The 12,344-nt window shown below is 41.3% G+C and overlaps 1 protein-coding gene across 1 annotated transcript in view; it reads left to right on the top strand.

Moving 5' to 3' along the window:
- The window catches only part of LOC6609457 (semaphorin-2A), a 32,362-nt gene that overhangs the window by 1,989 nt on the left and 18,029 nt on the right, over positions 1 to 12,344 (top strand). Inside the window, exon 2 of the mRNA XM_002034106.2 lies at positions 1,325 to 1,448. Within this exon, the coding sequence (XP_002034142.1) occupies positions 1,364 to 1,448 (85 nt within the window). The 5' untranslated portion in view covers positions 1,325 to 1,363. The remainder of the gene's footprint in view (positions 1 to 1,324; positions 1,449 to 12,344) is intronic.

Consider the following 12,344-nt stretch of genomic DNA (forward strand, 5'->3'; position numbering starts at 1 on the left):
ACTTATGAACCGCACTGTCCACCTAACCCTAGCCTGTCCGCTACCTTTTGTGTATACGTAATTATTCAGCAGCTGCTGTCAGTCTAAAATAAAAGTGAATTTTGCCAACCAAAAGAATGTACAGACCTTAAATAAGCCAAAAAACTGAAAGGGCTCACACACAGAAGCCGTCCGAAAAATGACTTTCGGTTTAATGCCAAAATCATGTCAGTCGCAGATGTGACCACATTACATATTGCACTCACTACTTAGAATGTATATATTTTCGGTAGCGTTAGCGTTCTTTATTGGATTCGTGTCCACATGCGGCTGACAGAATGAGTTTTTGATCAACTGACTGACGACGACGTCACTCAAAATTTTGCAATTAGTTATTGATGATTCGGGGAATCTCGGTGCCTGAACGGAACCATGAATGAAATATGAGCATTGTCGCACTTTAAAGCGTTAAATGTTCCTTTTTTTTGTGTGTGTGGTGTGCGTTCTGTTGACGCCGATGCTGCTGTTGCCGGCGGCAATAATTGGAAAAATTTCCATTTGTTCTTTTTTGCCCTTGTGCGGGAACCACGAAGCCTTACGTTGTCATGGCCAAACTGGACCAAGGATCAAGGATTCCTCTCCAGCAGCGGCGGACAAACGAGACCTTAGGCGCATTTGCCATCTGTCACTCTGGCACTCGTGATGAATGTGTTTGACGTGTGGCTCAGGGCACGCCCCCCAATCGCTGGCCTTTGCCCTTGGAGTTGCCTTTACGTAGTTTTCCACCCATTTTCCCACCTCCAGACGAGATAAATGCAGCAAGGCACTCTAAGTGCAGCCGCTAAACACTGGGTGTCTAGGCACCCGGGTGTTTTTTGAGACTCTACTTGCGGCAATCAAAAATATCCGAGTCTTTTGGCACCCTGGTGTTTTGTGGTCCCGTGGTCCCTCAGAGTTTTTGCTTGAAGAACCCGAATTTTATTCAGGTGCGTTTTGGCAGCGATTCCATACACCTGTATGGCATAGAATCGACCAGGAGCTAATATGCTCTTGTATAATAATGTGCGTCGGAGCTGCTGCCTGTCGATGGTGGTAATCTTAATGGCAAATTGCTGAGATGTAGCCATATACCTGGTAAGTATTTACACCGCGCACAAATGTAGCAATTAAGCACTATATATCTAGACGTATCAATAGAAGCAATATATATTATCCAAGGCAGCATAGATAGCATAAGCTTAATGTGTTATATTTCATATTAGTTTATTACAGTCAACTGTTTATCTTGTCTAAGCCATAGTCAGTATTTAATCAAAAATTAATTTATCTTTTTTTGCCATTCCAGATTGAATTCCAAGAAAGTCGAAACTAAAGTGTTGCCACAATGAACGGGGTACATTGGCTTCTGTTTGGCAGTTGCCTCATGCTAATTACGCAAATAGAGGCAGTCACCGAAGAACTTTCACCAGGTGAGTTTACCAACTGGGCAGAAGTTCAGGGTAGGGTATTTCAATGTTTTCGTTGAACTGATGGGCTGATTAAACCCAGCTTTGCCGTCTGGGCACAAGTTGAACAGTCTCTTGCATTATGCAAAAAGAAATTGCTGCACGAATGTAGCATGCAGATGAACAGTAGGTCAAAACAACGGACCGCCTTCTATGTATATACACAGTGAAAAAATATTAGTAAATATTTTCATTTCATTGGGATAAGATAAATTTGACATTTATTGTTTGGGATGCGAAATCTAAGCCATGCTAGAAGAGATTTTCCTATGAAAACCAAGAGGATTACTACTTTATTTGAATCGCGCCATTTTCTAGCAGTGTAATCCCTCCACTCACTCGCTCCTACGATTCCTGTGTGTCGATCTATAATGCAAATTTATGCGCTCCTCAACTTGGGCAACTCAATCAGCGCACTAGTTGCTGGGATTATAAATAAACAATGGACAAGTCGGACAGCCCTTTCGATGGAGCTGCAAGTACACAAGTACACAAGTACGGTCTTCACTGGCAGGATGAACATCAATTTTAATTATGCAAATGTCCGAAGCGTCTTCTGACTTTGACTTCGACTTTGGGGCCCAAGCCCAACCCAAATCAGGGACATCCAATCCAATTGGCTTAGAGCTCATTATAACTGCATTAGCATTAGGCAAAAGTGTCAGTTGTTGTTGCCGCCCAGAAGCTCCATTATGAGTGGAGTAGTCCCTGGGACTAGCCACAACAACAAAAAAAAGAAAAACCAAAATGAAAATGAAAACAAAATAATAAACGAACGACAGAGAGAAATTTTCAATTTCCCCGTGGCCCGTTGGAAATCCGCCTGCAAATGATGATGAATGCGCCCTGGCTGTGACCCAAATAAATTTGTCAATTTATCATTTGCCTAAAATAAGATGACATTGGTCTGGCTATGTCATTGGATTTATGAACCCACCCCCCTCCCCACACACACACACACACCGAGTTTTCCGAGGAGTGGAGCAACAATTGTGTGTGCGTGTGGATCTGTATCTGAAGATGCAGATGAAGGCTTTCAGATATTTGAAAATTCTCCACACTCGAAAGGAGGAGGGCTTCTTCTTGTATCAACAATAACAAAGCAGTCGACTTGGGCGAGAATGTGGCTGTGAGTCGGGATAAGTGTCGGCTTATGCTTCTTGTTAAACAATAATAATTGCAAATCAAGTTAGGTTAGGTCTCTCGTCTGGCACTTGATATTTTGAGGTTTTTGGTTTTGATTTGAATGGAGCCCCAAAGCTAATCGAATGACAAGCACACACACTCGCACACACGCACACACTCTTTGCTCTGAACTCTCAACTTTTGCATTTTGTGTGGATTTTCACCAGCTAGCACTTTTTGTCTTAGCCAAAAGCAAAGGCTTAGAACTCGCCCTAACAAGCTGACAACTTGAAGTTCTACACCTTTGTGCTAAACTCACAATTCACAACTTAGAGCCAAAAACATCCGCACGGGAAACTGAACAATGAAATGTGATGATGAAAAGTTGTGAGCGCTTCTTTCGTTCAGAAGTTTTGCGGTTATCTATCAAATTAGTAAATAACTCACTTGACTGCATTAATATTACTTTGCCAGCGCATTTGTGGAATTTTTTACTCCTTATTAATGATCTATTACAAGGCGAACCGCAACGGGCAAATACTTAAGATTATTTGCCTGCAAAAAGAGGGATGCACGCAGATGAAAATTAATGACTTAAAGAGAGCAAGTGAAGGGCCATGCACTGCGCGAAAAAAAGGTTATTTCGCATTAATTACACAAGCTGATTAATAATGGCACATTTAGCTGTGGTAAAAGAAAATTATGAAAGATTCAATTAATTTTGCTTAACGATTAGAAAGCATGGGATTAAGCTTTACAACCGTTTTGTTCTCAGTGTAGTGGGGGGTACCCAGAGTTTTGTTCCAGTGGACAATGCAGCACTCGAACATCTCCCAATTGGGCAAGGGTATACGCATCCCCCAGCCATTTCCCTTATATTATTATTAATGAGCGGAGCAAAAAAGGTGAACGCGCTCACCTTTTTGCTGCTGCGATGGGAAATTATAAAAGTCGCTGGATAATGGAAAATGTTTCGGGATGATGGGACGGTCATAGCAGACAGCTTATTATCATGGCGGCAATAATAAAAGGGAATTATTAATATGACAAAAGACAAATGACTGAAATCGAGTTTGAAATGACTCGGGAATGGCTGGCGTGGAGAGTGGGGCATTTTGGGTCGGATGGTTATGGCTTAAGGGTTGGGGTAGTGGGCTGACAAACAAGTGACAAGGGGGCAACACACACACACACACAGATACACACACACACGCACATGGCCAGGCCGCAAAGACAAACGAATGGATCCCTGGCCTTTGTGACTCCAAGTTGGCTCCTTTTACTGCTGACCCTTGTGGCAAAATTGAAAATGTGGTCTGTGCATTGTGGGTTGATGGTGGGGCAAGGGGGATCTAACCCTCTGGAATGACAAAAGGTCGAAAATACATTATGTGCTAATGCAAAGTCCATGTTAATAAATGTTGATTGAAATAATGATGATTAATATTTAGTATTTTGACATTTTGGCTTGCGGCGGCTTCCGCTGTCGCAAAAACACTTGGCCAACAATAGTTGGCCGGGCTATTATCATTTATTTTGTGCGCGCTCTGCTCTGATGTTTCGTTAGCAAATTGAAAAAATCCTTTTGTTCGCCATTTGCCGCTGCTCAAGTTGATTTATTGTGTGCACAATTATTCCCGGGAGGAAGTCTTCCATACACTTGCCGGCTCCCTTATTTTTTATTTTTTATTTTTTGTTTTTTTTTTTTCTGTTTATTTTGCGACAACAATTTATAGCTGCAAATTCTTGGCGAGCAAGATTGAGAGCGGGAAATCGGTGGGTTTGGATGGGGTGTGCTGGCACCTGACATCCTTGTGCCGCTCACATAGTCGAATTTTTCGCAATTTCATGTTTTATTTAGTGCATTTTCCACTGCCAGCCCCCTTCAGTTACCTGTGCCCCTCCTCCACCTGAGCCAATAATTCCCAGGCTATCCGCTCCTTCTCCTCAGCGTTTTTTTTTTCTTGGCTCTGTGTGTGTGTACGCTGCATTGGCATTTTTCGATTATTGGTTTTCTTTCATTTGATTGCACATTTACACATTTTTGTTGTTTGCTTTTTATTTTTGCCATCGGTCCGGCTTTTACCACTTTTTGCACTCGGCTTTGCTTGCACCACAAAATTTCGAACGTGTCGATACCCTGTCGCATATCGGGCATGTTGGGCTATGTTAGAAAATGGTAAAAACAAGAAACTATAGTGTAAAATACATACATGAAATCAAGCATGAGAACTAGTATCTTCAAAATGCAAGAACCTATTATGACAGGTAACTCACAAGTCATTTGAAGCTTTTCCTTTTTCGAGTTGTCTGAAAAAAGAACGTACTAATTTCTAACACAATATTTTTCACCCACTTTGGCAAACTTTCTCTTAGTTTATAAAGAATCTTCAAAACATAAACCATAAATCCCCGTTGCTGGGGTATTCAAGTTTTGATCAGCGAAAACTTTGCTTGCGTGTTTATCTTTTGTTTCGATTTAACTTCTTTTGGTGTTTCTGCTGTTGGAAGCTGTGATTCTATTTGTTGTTGGCATTTTCTAGCCCACCTTTTCCCAAATTTTCCACCTTTTTTTTTATTTTTTGTTTTTGGCTCTGCTGACGCTGTCAAGTGTTTTGTCGCTTGTCAACGATTTTTCGCCGTACTTCCGCAAAAGCCAAAAATGCTTGCCAAATCGTTCGTTTCCGTGTATGTGTGTTTGGCAATTGCAATTTTGGATATTTATTGCAAAATGCAGTGACTGTAAAGAAGGGCGTGGCTGGGTGCGGTGCGGGGGGATCTAAACCAGTCTGGGGCTAAAACATCAAGCCACACAGCCCCAAACTCCGCCCCCTAATTGGGCACTTTGTAGACCAACCGAGGACCTGATCCTGGCAAAATGTTACATGTTATTAAATTAACGGCAGACGTTCTGCGCTTTGCATATGAAAAGTGACAGTAAGTGCAGCAGTTTTCCCCGGGAAAAACGAGAGCCTGTTAGTCTACCCCACAGATGGAAATGGTCGGGCTCTTTGGTGGGTAGCTCCATAAACTTAAAAGCCTTGTCATGTTTGCTTAACATTCATTTTTACCCCGGCAAAGCCCGTTTAATTGTGTTAGTGAGCGTTTTATTATGGCACGGAGTGCCTGGACCACCATAACCCCTAAACCCCCCCATTCCCACCCCACTGGTTTTTCCAACCCCCCACCGGCTTTTCCGGTGCCCACAGTCCTTTAAATTGTCGCTGGCATCTGTCCCGTGTAAGGAAATAAATTGAAAGCGAAATAAAGTGTTTCGTAATTTTTACGCCTGAAACAGAGAAATAAAAAAAAAAAAAAAACAAGAATTTAATGAGTCATTTGAGCTACGCCCGAAGGCCTGAAATTTCCGGTAGAAACGAGCGAGTAAAAAGTTTTTCCCAGCTCCTCAGGCTTTTGCCCTTGCACTTCAAAGCGAACCCAGCTGGATTTCAATTTGAACTTTGGAAATGCTCCAGGCCAGGCCGAAATAATAATTATTTTGATTTTGGTTTCTCCTCATTGCCGGTTCATAATTATTCATAGTTGACAATCAACGGCTATATGCATTGTTTTATATAGGTGCCCATGCAAAAAGGATTTTAATGCGATTTTATAATTTTAAATTTAACTTGTAGCAACTTCTTTCTGAATTTACTCAGTTCGACAGTGATTCCTGATTGTGGCCTTAAAATATTGCAAACTAGCGCACAAATCCCAAAGATACATGTTCGGAAAAATGCCTTGCAATCAAATTCTTCATGCAGGACACATTTCTCCTTTTAAGCATTCTAAAACTAAAGCAGCAGTGTGCTCCTTCCCCTCAAAAAAAAAAGGTTTTCCACTGGCAACAAATACTCCAAATAAACAAAGGCTATAGAAAGCCACTTGGGAGGGGGGAAATGGTGAAAATGCGGGGTGAGCGGAAAACGGGGACAGGGACACAGACAGTTTGATGGAAATTGTTAGGCAAGAACAAGCCAACAACAATGGAAAATACAAAATACTTTTGGGAATCAACACCAAAGCAAACAAACACACAGATACAGATACAGCTACAGATACGGCCGACAAGTGCATATGTCTTTTCGTTTGAGAGACATCCGAAAAAGGAAAGAAGTGTGTACTCTAGCTTTGCAAAATTAGAGGAGCTACGAGAGCGAAGGCAAATGAGCCAGAGACACGTAGAGGATATAGGGATATATAAGGATAAGAGGGGGGTGTCAGCTGGGTGGCATAGACACAGTTACTTAGCACGTCAATTGCATGTGGCATGTGGATATACGCTCCAAAGTGGCCTTGCCAGCCGGAAAAGGAAAAGCCAAAAACCCGGTCTCGAACTTCAACTTCAAAGCTCGGCACTTGTGAACAGCGAACAATGGCGCAATGGAGCTCCTCCTAATGCGAACATTATAAAATACTTAGAAAACTATAATATACAGGATATCAATATATTATATAAATAACATTATCAAAATTTTTAAGGCTATAGCCAGTTCCATTCACCTTTGTAAAGCACTTATACATTATTTGAACAATATAATATGCACAAAATAAACTCATAAAATATAATGCTTGCTTTAATTCATTTATTTGCATAATTTTATTAATTATAGTTTTATTATTATATAGTTTTTCTCTATACCTTTTGAAAGCTGGAATTATATGAAAAATGCACAGCACACACACACACACAAACAACAACTGAGCAAACAGACGTTAAACGTATAGATACGTACGTATATGCGAATGCAATGAGACAGAAAAAAGATCCTGGCAAACGGCAGCTCAAGTGGCCAATTGGACCAAGTGTGTCCTTCGCAGGGAGTTGAGTTCCATTCGATTCATGTTGCACCTTGCCTTGCCTTGCCGCTCCACCTTTTGTGTGCTGTTCGGCAATCAGGCGATGTTAGCTGTAAATTGATAATACTTAACGTGCAGCACATTTCCCCTCATCACCCGCCCCCAGTTTTCACCGCCATCCACTTGCTTATTTGCACTTGACTTTGCAGTGGCAAGCAGTAGTGTCGAGCAGTACAGCCACTTGAGGCACGCAACATCGTTTAAAATTGCATTTTTAACCTTTGATGGTATAAAGTGCATCATGCATGGCACGATTACTAGAGCTTATCTTCAAATATGTGTTATTACAAATCAGATCATATCAGAAAGTATTATATATATATATATATATATATATATATATTATATTATTATACAAAATAATTCCTAACCATCTTATTAAAAATATTGTTTGCCACGATTGTTTTTAATATTGTTTTACAATTTCAAGTTGAGCAGGCTCAAAGAGTCTACAAAAATGTAGGATTAGATGTTTTCTATTCCATTCAAGATCGAATGCCGACTGCACTTGGGGCTGAAAGTGCGCTCCTTGTCTTTGGCAGCCGAAAAAACACCTTCGCATCGAACCAATTCTAATGCGCTTAATTTTGAACAAAAGAGCCAAATGGCAGAAATGGCGAGATGGCGAGATGGCAGCGGCTGCAACTTAGTAAGCCTACTTACTTAATGGCAACAAAGGAGCAATCCTTTGTTTGCTCAAAGGCGCAATCAGACGAGGGGGCGTGGCATGGCATTCAGTCTGGCGGCAACAATAACAAACGCTGAAGGAAGTCCTCTGGGTCTGAATCAGTGCCTGTTTGCACTTAGTATTTGTGTTTGTGCAATTAATAATGGCAAGACTGAAAGGAAGCGCCATGCCCCCCTATCCCCCATCCACCACAAATGTATGCAAAGACTTTTCCATAATTTTCCGACTTTTTCCTTTAATGAGGTGGGGTATGTGGGGGGCAGACAACGGTCAGTTATCTAGTTGAGAGCATCTCAAATATGCAAAACTAAACTCAATTCTTGGCTAATACAAATGTGCAGCTCGTAGCTGGGAATGTTTAACTTTTGCTCTAATCTGACATAATGAAAATGAAGTGCAGAAATGGTAGATTCATCTCAATCAATTAGGGATCGGACTTGAGTTAACTGCACAGTAAAAAAAACTAAGCCAAATTCCATTCGATATTTCTATTTTATTAGCTAAAAGTGTTGGCAAAACATAAATTTCCTTCGGTGCACGGAAAATGTAATAAACTTAAGTATGCATGCTGGAATATGTATTTCGAATATATTTGCATAAATGCAACTACTGCACATGCAATCCAGGCAAACATGAACAACAATGGCTCAGCGGAAACAGGAAATGCAAATGTCTGACAAGGGCGGAAATCTATTTCAATAAACTTGCGACATTGATAAATTATTAAACTGACATTTTCCAGTTGTTGTTGTTGTTGTTGCGCCATGCTCTTGTTTCGCCTTTCTGCCCCACAGCAGTTGCAACTTTTGAAATTCAATTATCCCGATTCAGTTCTGACAAGCACATTTGCCAAGCATTTTCCTGAGGTCAGCCGAAATGGCTGGAAAAAAATCAGAAAGCCTCCAATGACAAACGAGTGGCAATCGGAAAAATGTTGCCATAACTGAAGCGAAGCTCCCATACTCGTGCAACACGATGTGGCATCGACAGGACAGGGCTTTGTGATGTTTCCAACTGACAGCTGGAATTAAAATTTCTCCTCGACGAGCCGATTTATGCCTCCTGTGACTCCTCCGATGGGCGGGGGCTGCAATCTGCTCCAGCCGAATCAAAAGCCAGTTTTCCCCATCCAAAAGTCTGTTAATTGTTGTGTGGTTCTGCACCTGATGTCGCCAAAGAGAAAGGGCGGTGGAAAACTCTGGGCCAAAAGAGTTGACAGCGAGTGCGTTGCGGTGCTGCATGGGGTGGTCGGTGCTTGGGAAAACTTCGAGCCGGATTTTCCCAGACTTTGCTGACATGCGGCTTGAAGCTGCGGCTTCTGACCCATCAGAAAACTCAGCTTTGCTGCGGTCTCACCGTAGCTAAGCGATAAAATTATCCACCTTTTTTAAGCCTTTTAAACCTTGACAAATGGCAGCTGACATCGCAGAGCACTTGGAAAATTAACCAAAAGTAGTTGCTTTCTTTTTGGTCCATCAAGAGTGTTTACACATGCCAATAGAACGCTTAATATAATGGAAGTTTTGCATTTATTAACTTGATTGGCAGCAGTAATACATTTCGATTAAGTTTTTCTCTTTGTGCATTCGTTGAGTAGAGAGTTGTGGGGGTCAAAGTGTAGGTGTGGCCACACTTTAAAGTGCTTAATTTTGTCCCCAGTTCGGCAGGCACTTCTTCTAGTCTGTTGCACGCGATCAAAAGGCTTGCCGCTTTGTTTTCCCCCAGATTCAAAATGCAACGAATTCTGCACCGTCTGCTGCATTCGCATTTGCATTCGCATTTCGCAGTCGCATTGAGTGACACAATATAAATCCGAAAGTAGTTGAACCCCGTCTCGCTGGCGACCAAAATGCTTTTTTAATTATGCACATGGAAGGGAGACAGAGCGAGTGACGGAGGAGCAAAAACTGCCGGCAAGTTTTGTTTGCCGACGAGTTAGACTCTGAAGCTGCCAAGCCAACTTCCTGACTAGTCTGAAGTCTGTCTCTGTCTCTGGCTCTGGCTCTGGCTCTTATCCTCGTCGTTGTCCTCCATCCTGGTGGTACTATCGCCACTGGTACCCACACCCTCAATCCCTGTGGCCCTCTCCGGCTAGACAAGATATGTTTATCTGGCTCTTTCTGCACTTGTTCTGCAACTCGTGTTGCTGCATTTTGCCGCAATCTGTCTGTTTGATGTGACACTAATCCCGGAAAATCCCAGCTGACTTCTGCGTCACCCACTTGGAAGGTAGGTGATCTGATCTGGGGGATCTACGCTTAAGTTCAGTCAATCTAATCGTGATCGCATTATAATCTTTGTTTAAGAACCATCTATGCATTATTTCAATATATATATATATATAAAGAACTATAAATGGATGCTACTCCTTATCGCTACTTTCAAGTTCGTCCTTACAGTAGTAGGCTTAACACATCTTGCAGATACAAAGTCTGCCACTTGCAGATACATTTGAGGTCAAGTGGGGTAAAAGGAAAAGCTTGTCCGCCATCGTTAAGGTGACGTCATAATGTCTGCAATACAAATACATGCAATTATGTTTTGTGTGCGATAACTTGTCATTATGCAAAATATGCTGCATTATTTATAGCATAAACATAGGCGCTGACATTGCATGTCAGGCCAAAGTTGAATCCGAATGGCGTAAAAAGGCAAAAACTGCAGAGCTTGGCCCAAAGGCAGCAAAAACACACACCGAGTGCTGAGTCGTTGTAAACAAACGAGTGGAGGCACAACAATGTGGAACACAATTGCTGCCGCACTTAAAATTAATTGAACTTGAAACAAGTGCAGCCGCAGCCGCAGCGCCAACTCATGAGAAATTCTGTGGTCGAGCCAAAAGGCAAAAACTTTTAGCCCACTCACACACACAAGCGCACACACGCACACCATCACGCCTCACACTTGCAGAAAGCTTTCATTAGTTCTGGCCGGCCAAGTTTTCCTCGTAGTTTACTTTTTCTGGTCAAGTTCCAACGGCAAACTTAATATTTAGTGCCATTTGCTTGCTCTGACAGTTTCCAGAAGTCAAATCGTTCTTGTTCTTGTTCGTCGCCGATGCCACTGCCTTTGTACAGTCAACACCCGGTAACAGGAACCCGTTTGCTTTTTGGCAAGAGCACCTTGATAGATGGGAAAGTTAAAGATAAAGTTGTAAAGTTAATAAAAGCAGTCCCTCAATGCTTGAAATAAAATACCGTTCTTAGCTGCAAATATATCTGTGAATTGGTTTTATTTTTATTTTAGGACATAAAAACATATTCATAAGATTTATAAAATCAAGCACAGAATTCCAAAATTACGCAAAATTATAGTTTTTGTGTTTTTTTTAATACTCCTTTCCTTAAATGTTAAATACTTTCAGAGACATTCTTTTAAGTACTAATATTCTAAACTTATCTTATAAACTTAAGATTACAAATGTAAATTACTTCTTCTCAGTAGAACCAAATCTTCCATAGGCTTATTTTACTGTAGTTGTTGTTGCTGCTCTTGTTGGTCAGTCCAGTTTTTATTTTTCTTTTGGCTTTTTGGCGTTGTGCGCGAACAAGTTGGTAGGAAGAAAGTGCATTGAAATCTTTGTAAGTAACTTGAGTAAGCCAACTTGGGACGACAACAACACAACACACAACAAAGGACAAGCAGCAGAACAACAAATAACAAAACAGGACATTCACAACAAATGGTTTTTATCGCTTTCCCAAGCTGTGTGTGTATGTGTGTGTGTGTGGTTGTCTGTCAGTGTGTTGGTGTGGTCCGCTGCTGGTTATTTGGCCAACTTTTTATATAATGCATGAAAGTTGCCGGCCGCTGACAAGTTGAGGGACCAACAATGTTTGGCGAGACAAGTTCCATGTATTATTTGGCATAATCAAAATGCTATTTAGGCACTCTCCCACGCTGTCAGCCCCCCTTTCTCCTCCCTCCCCTTGAACATTCAGGCTTATAGTACTAGTATTAAGTAATAAATTGCATCACAAAATAATACTATAAGCAAAAAGAATGCTAGTTTTTATGTTTATACGAAAGTTGATTGGCAACTATTTCATTTTACTTTAATTTTCCTTTTCGTCCTTTAAATTGTTGCATGACTTTTTAAGCAATCACATGTCCTTTTTAGATTTTGAAATTATTATTTAATTGACCGCAACTGAAGGATCAAGAGAAGAAGAAAGCGAAAGAACTAA

This window comes from Drosophila sechellia, chromosome 2R (assembly GCF_004382195.2).
Source record: "Drosophila sechellia strain sech25 chromosome 2R, ASM438219v1, whole genome shotgun sequence".
Taxonomy (NCBI): Eukaryota; Metazoa; Arthropoda; class Insecta; order Diptera; family Drosophilidae; genus Drosophila; species Drosophila sechellia.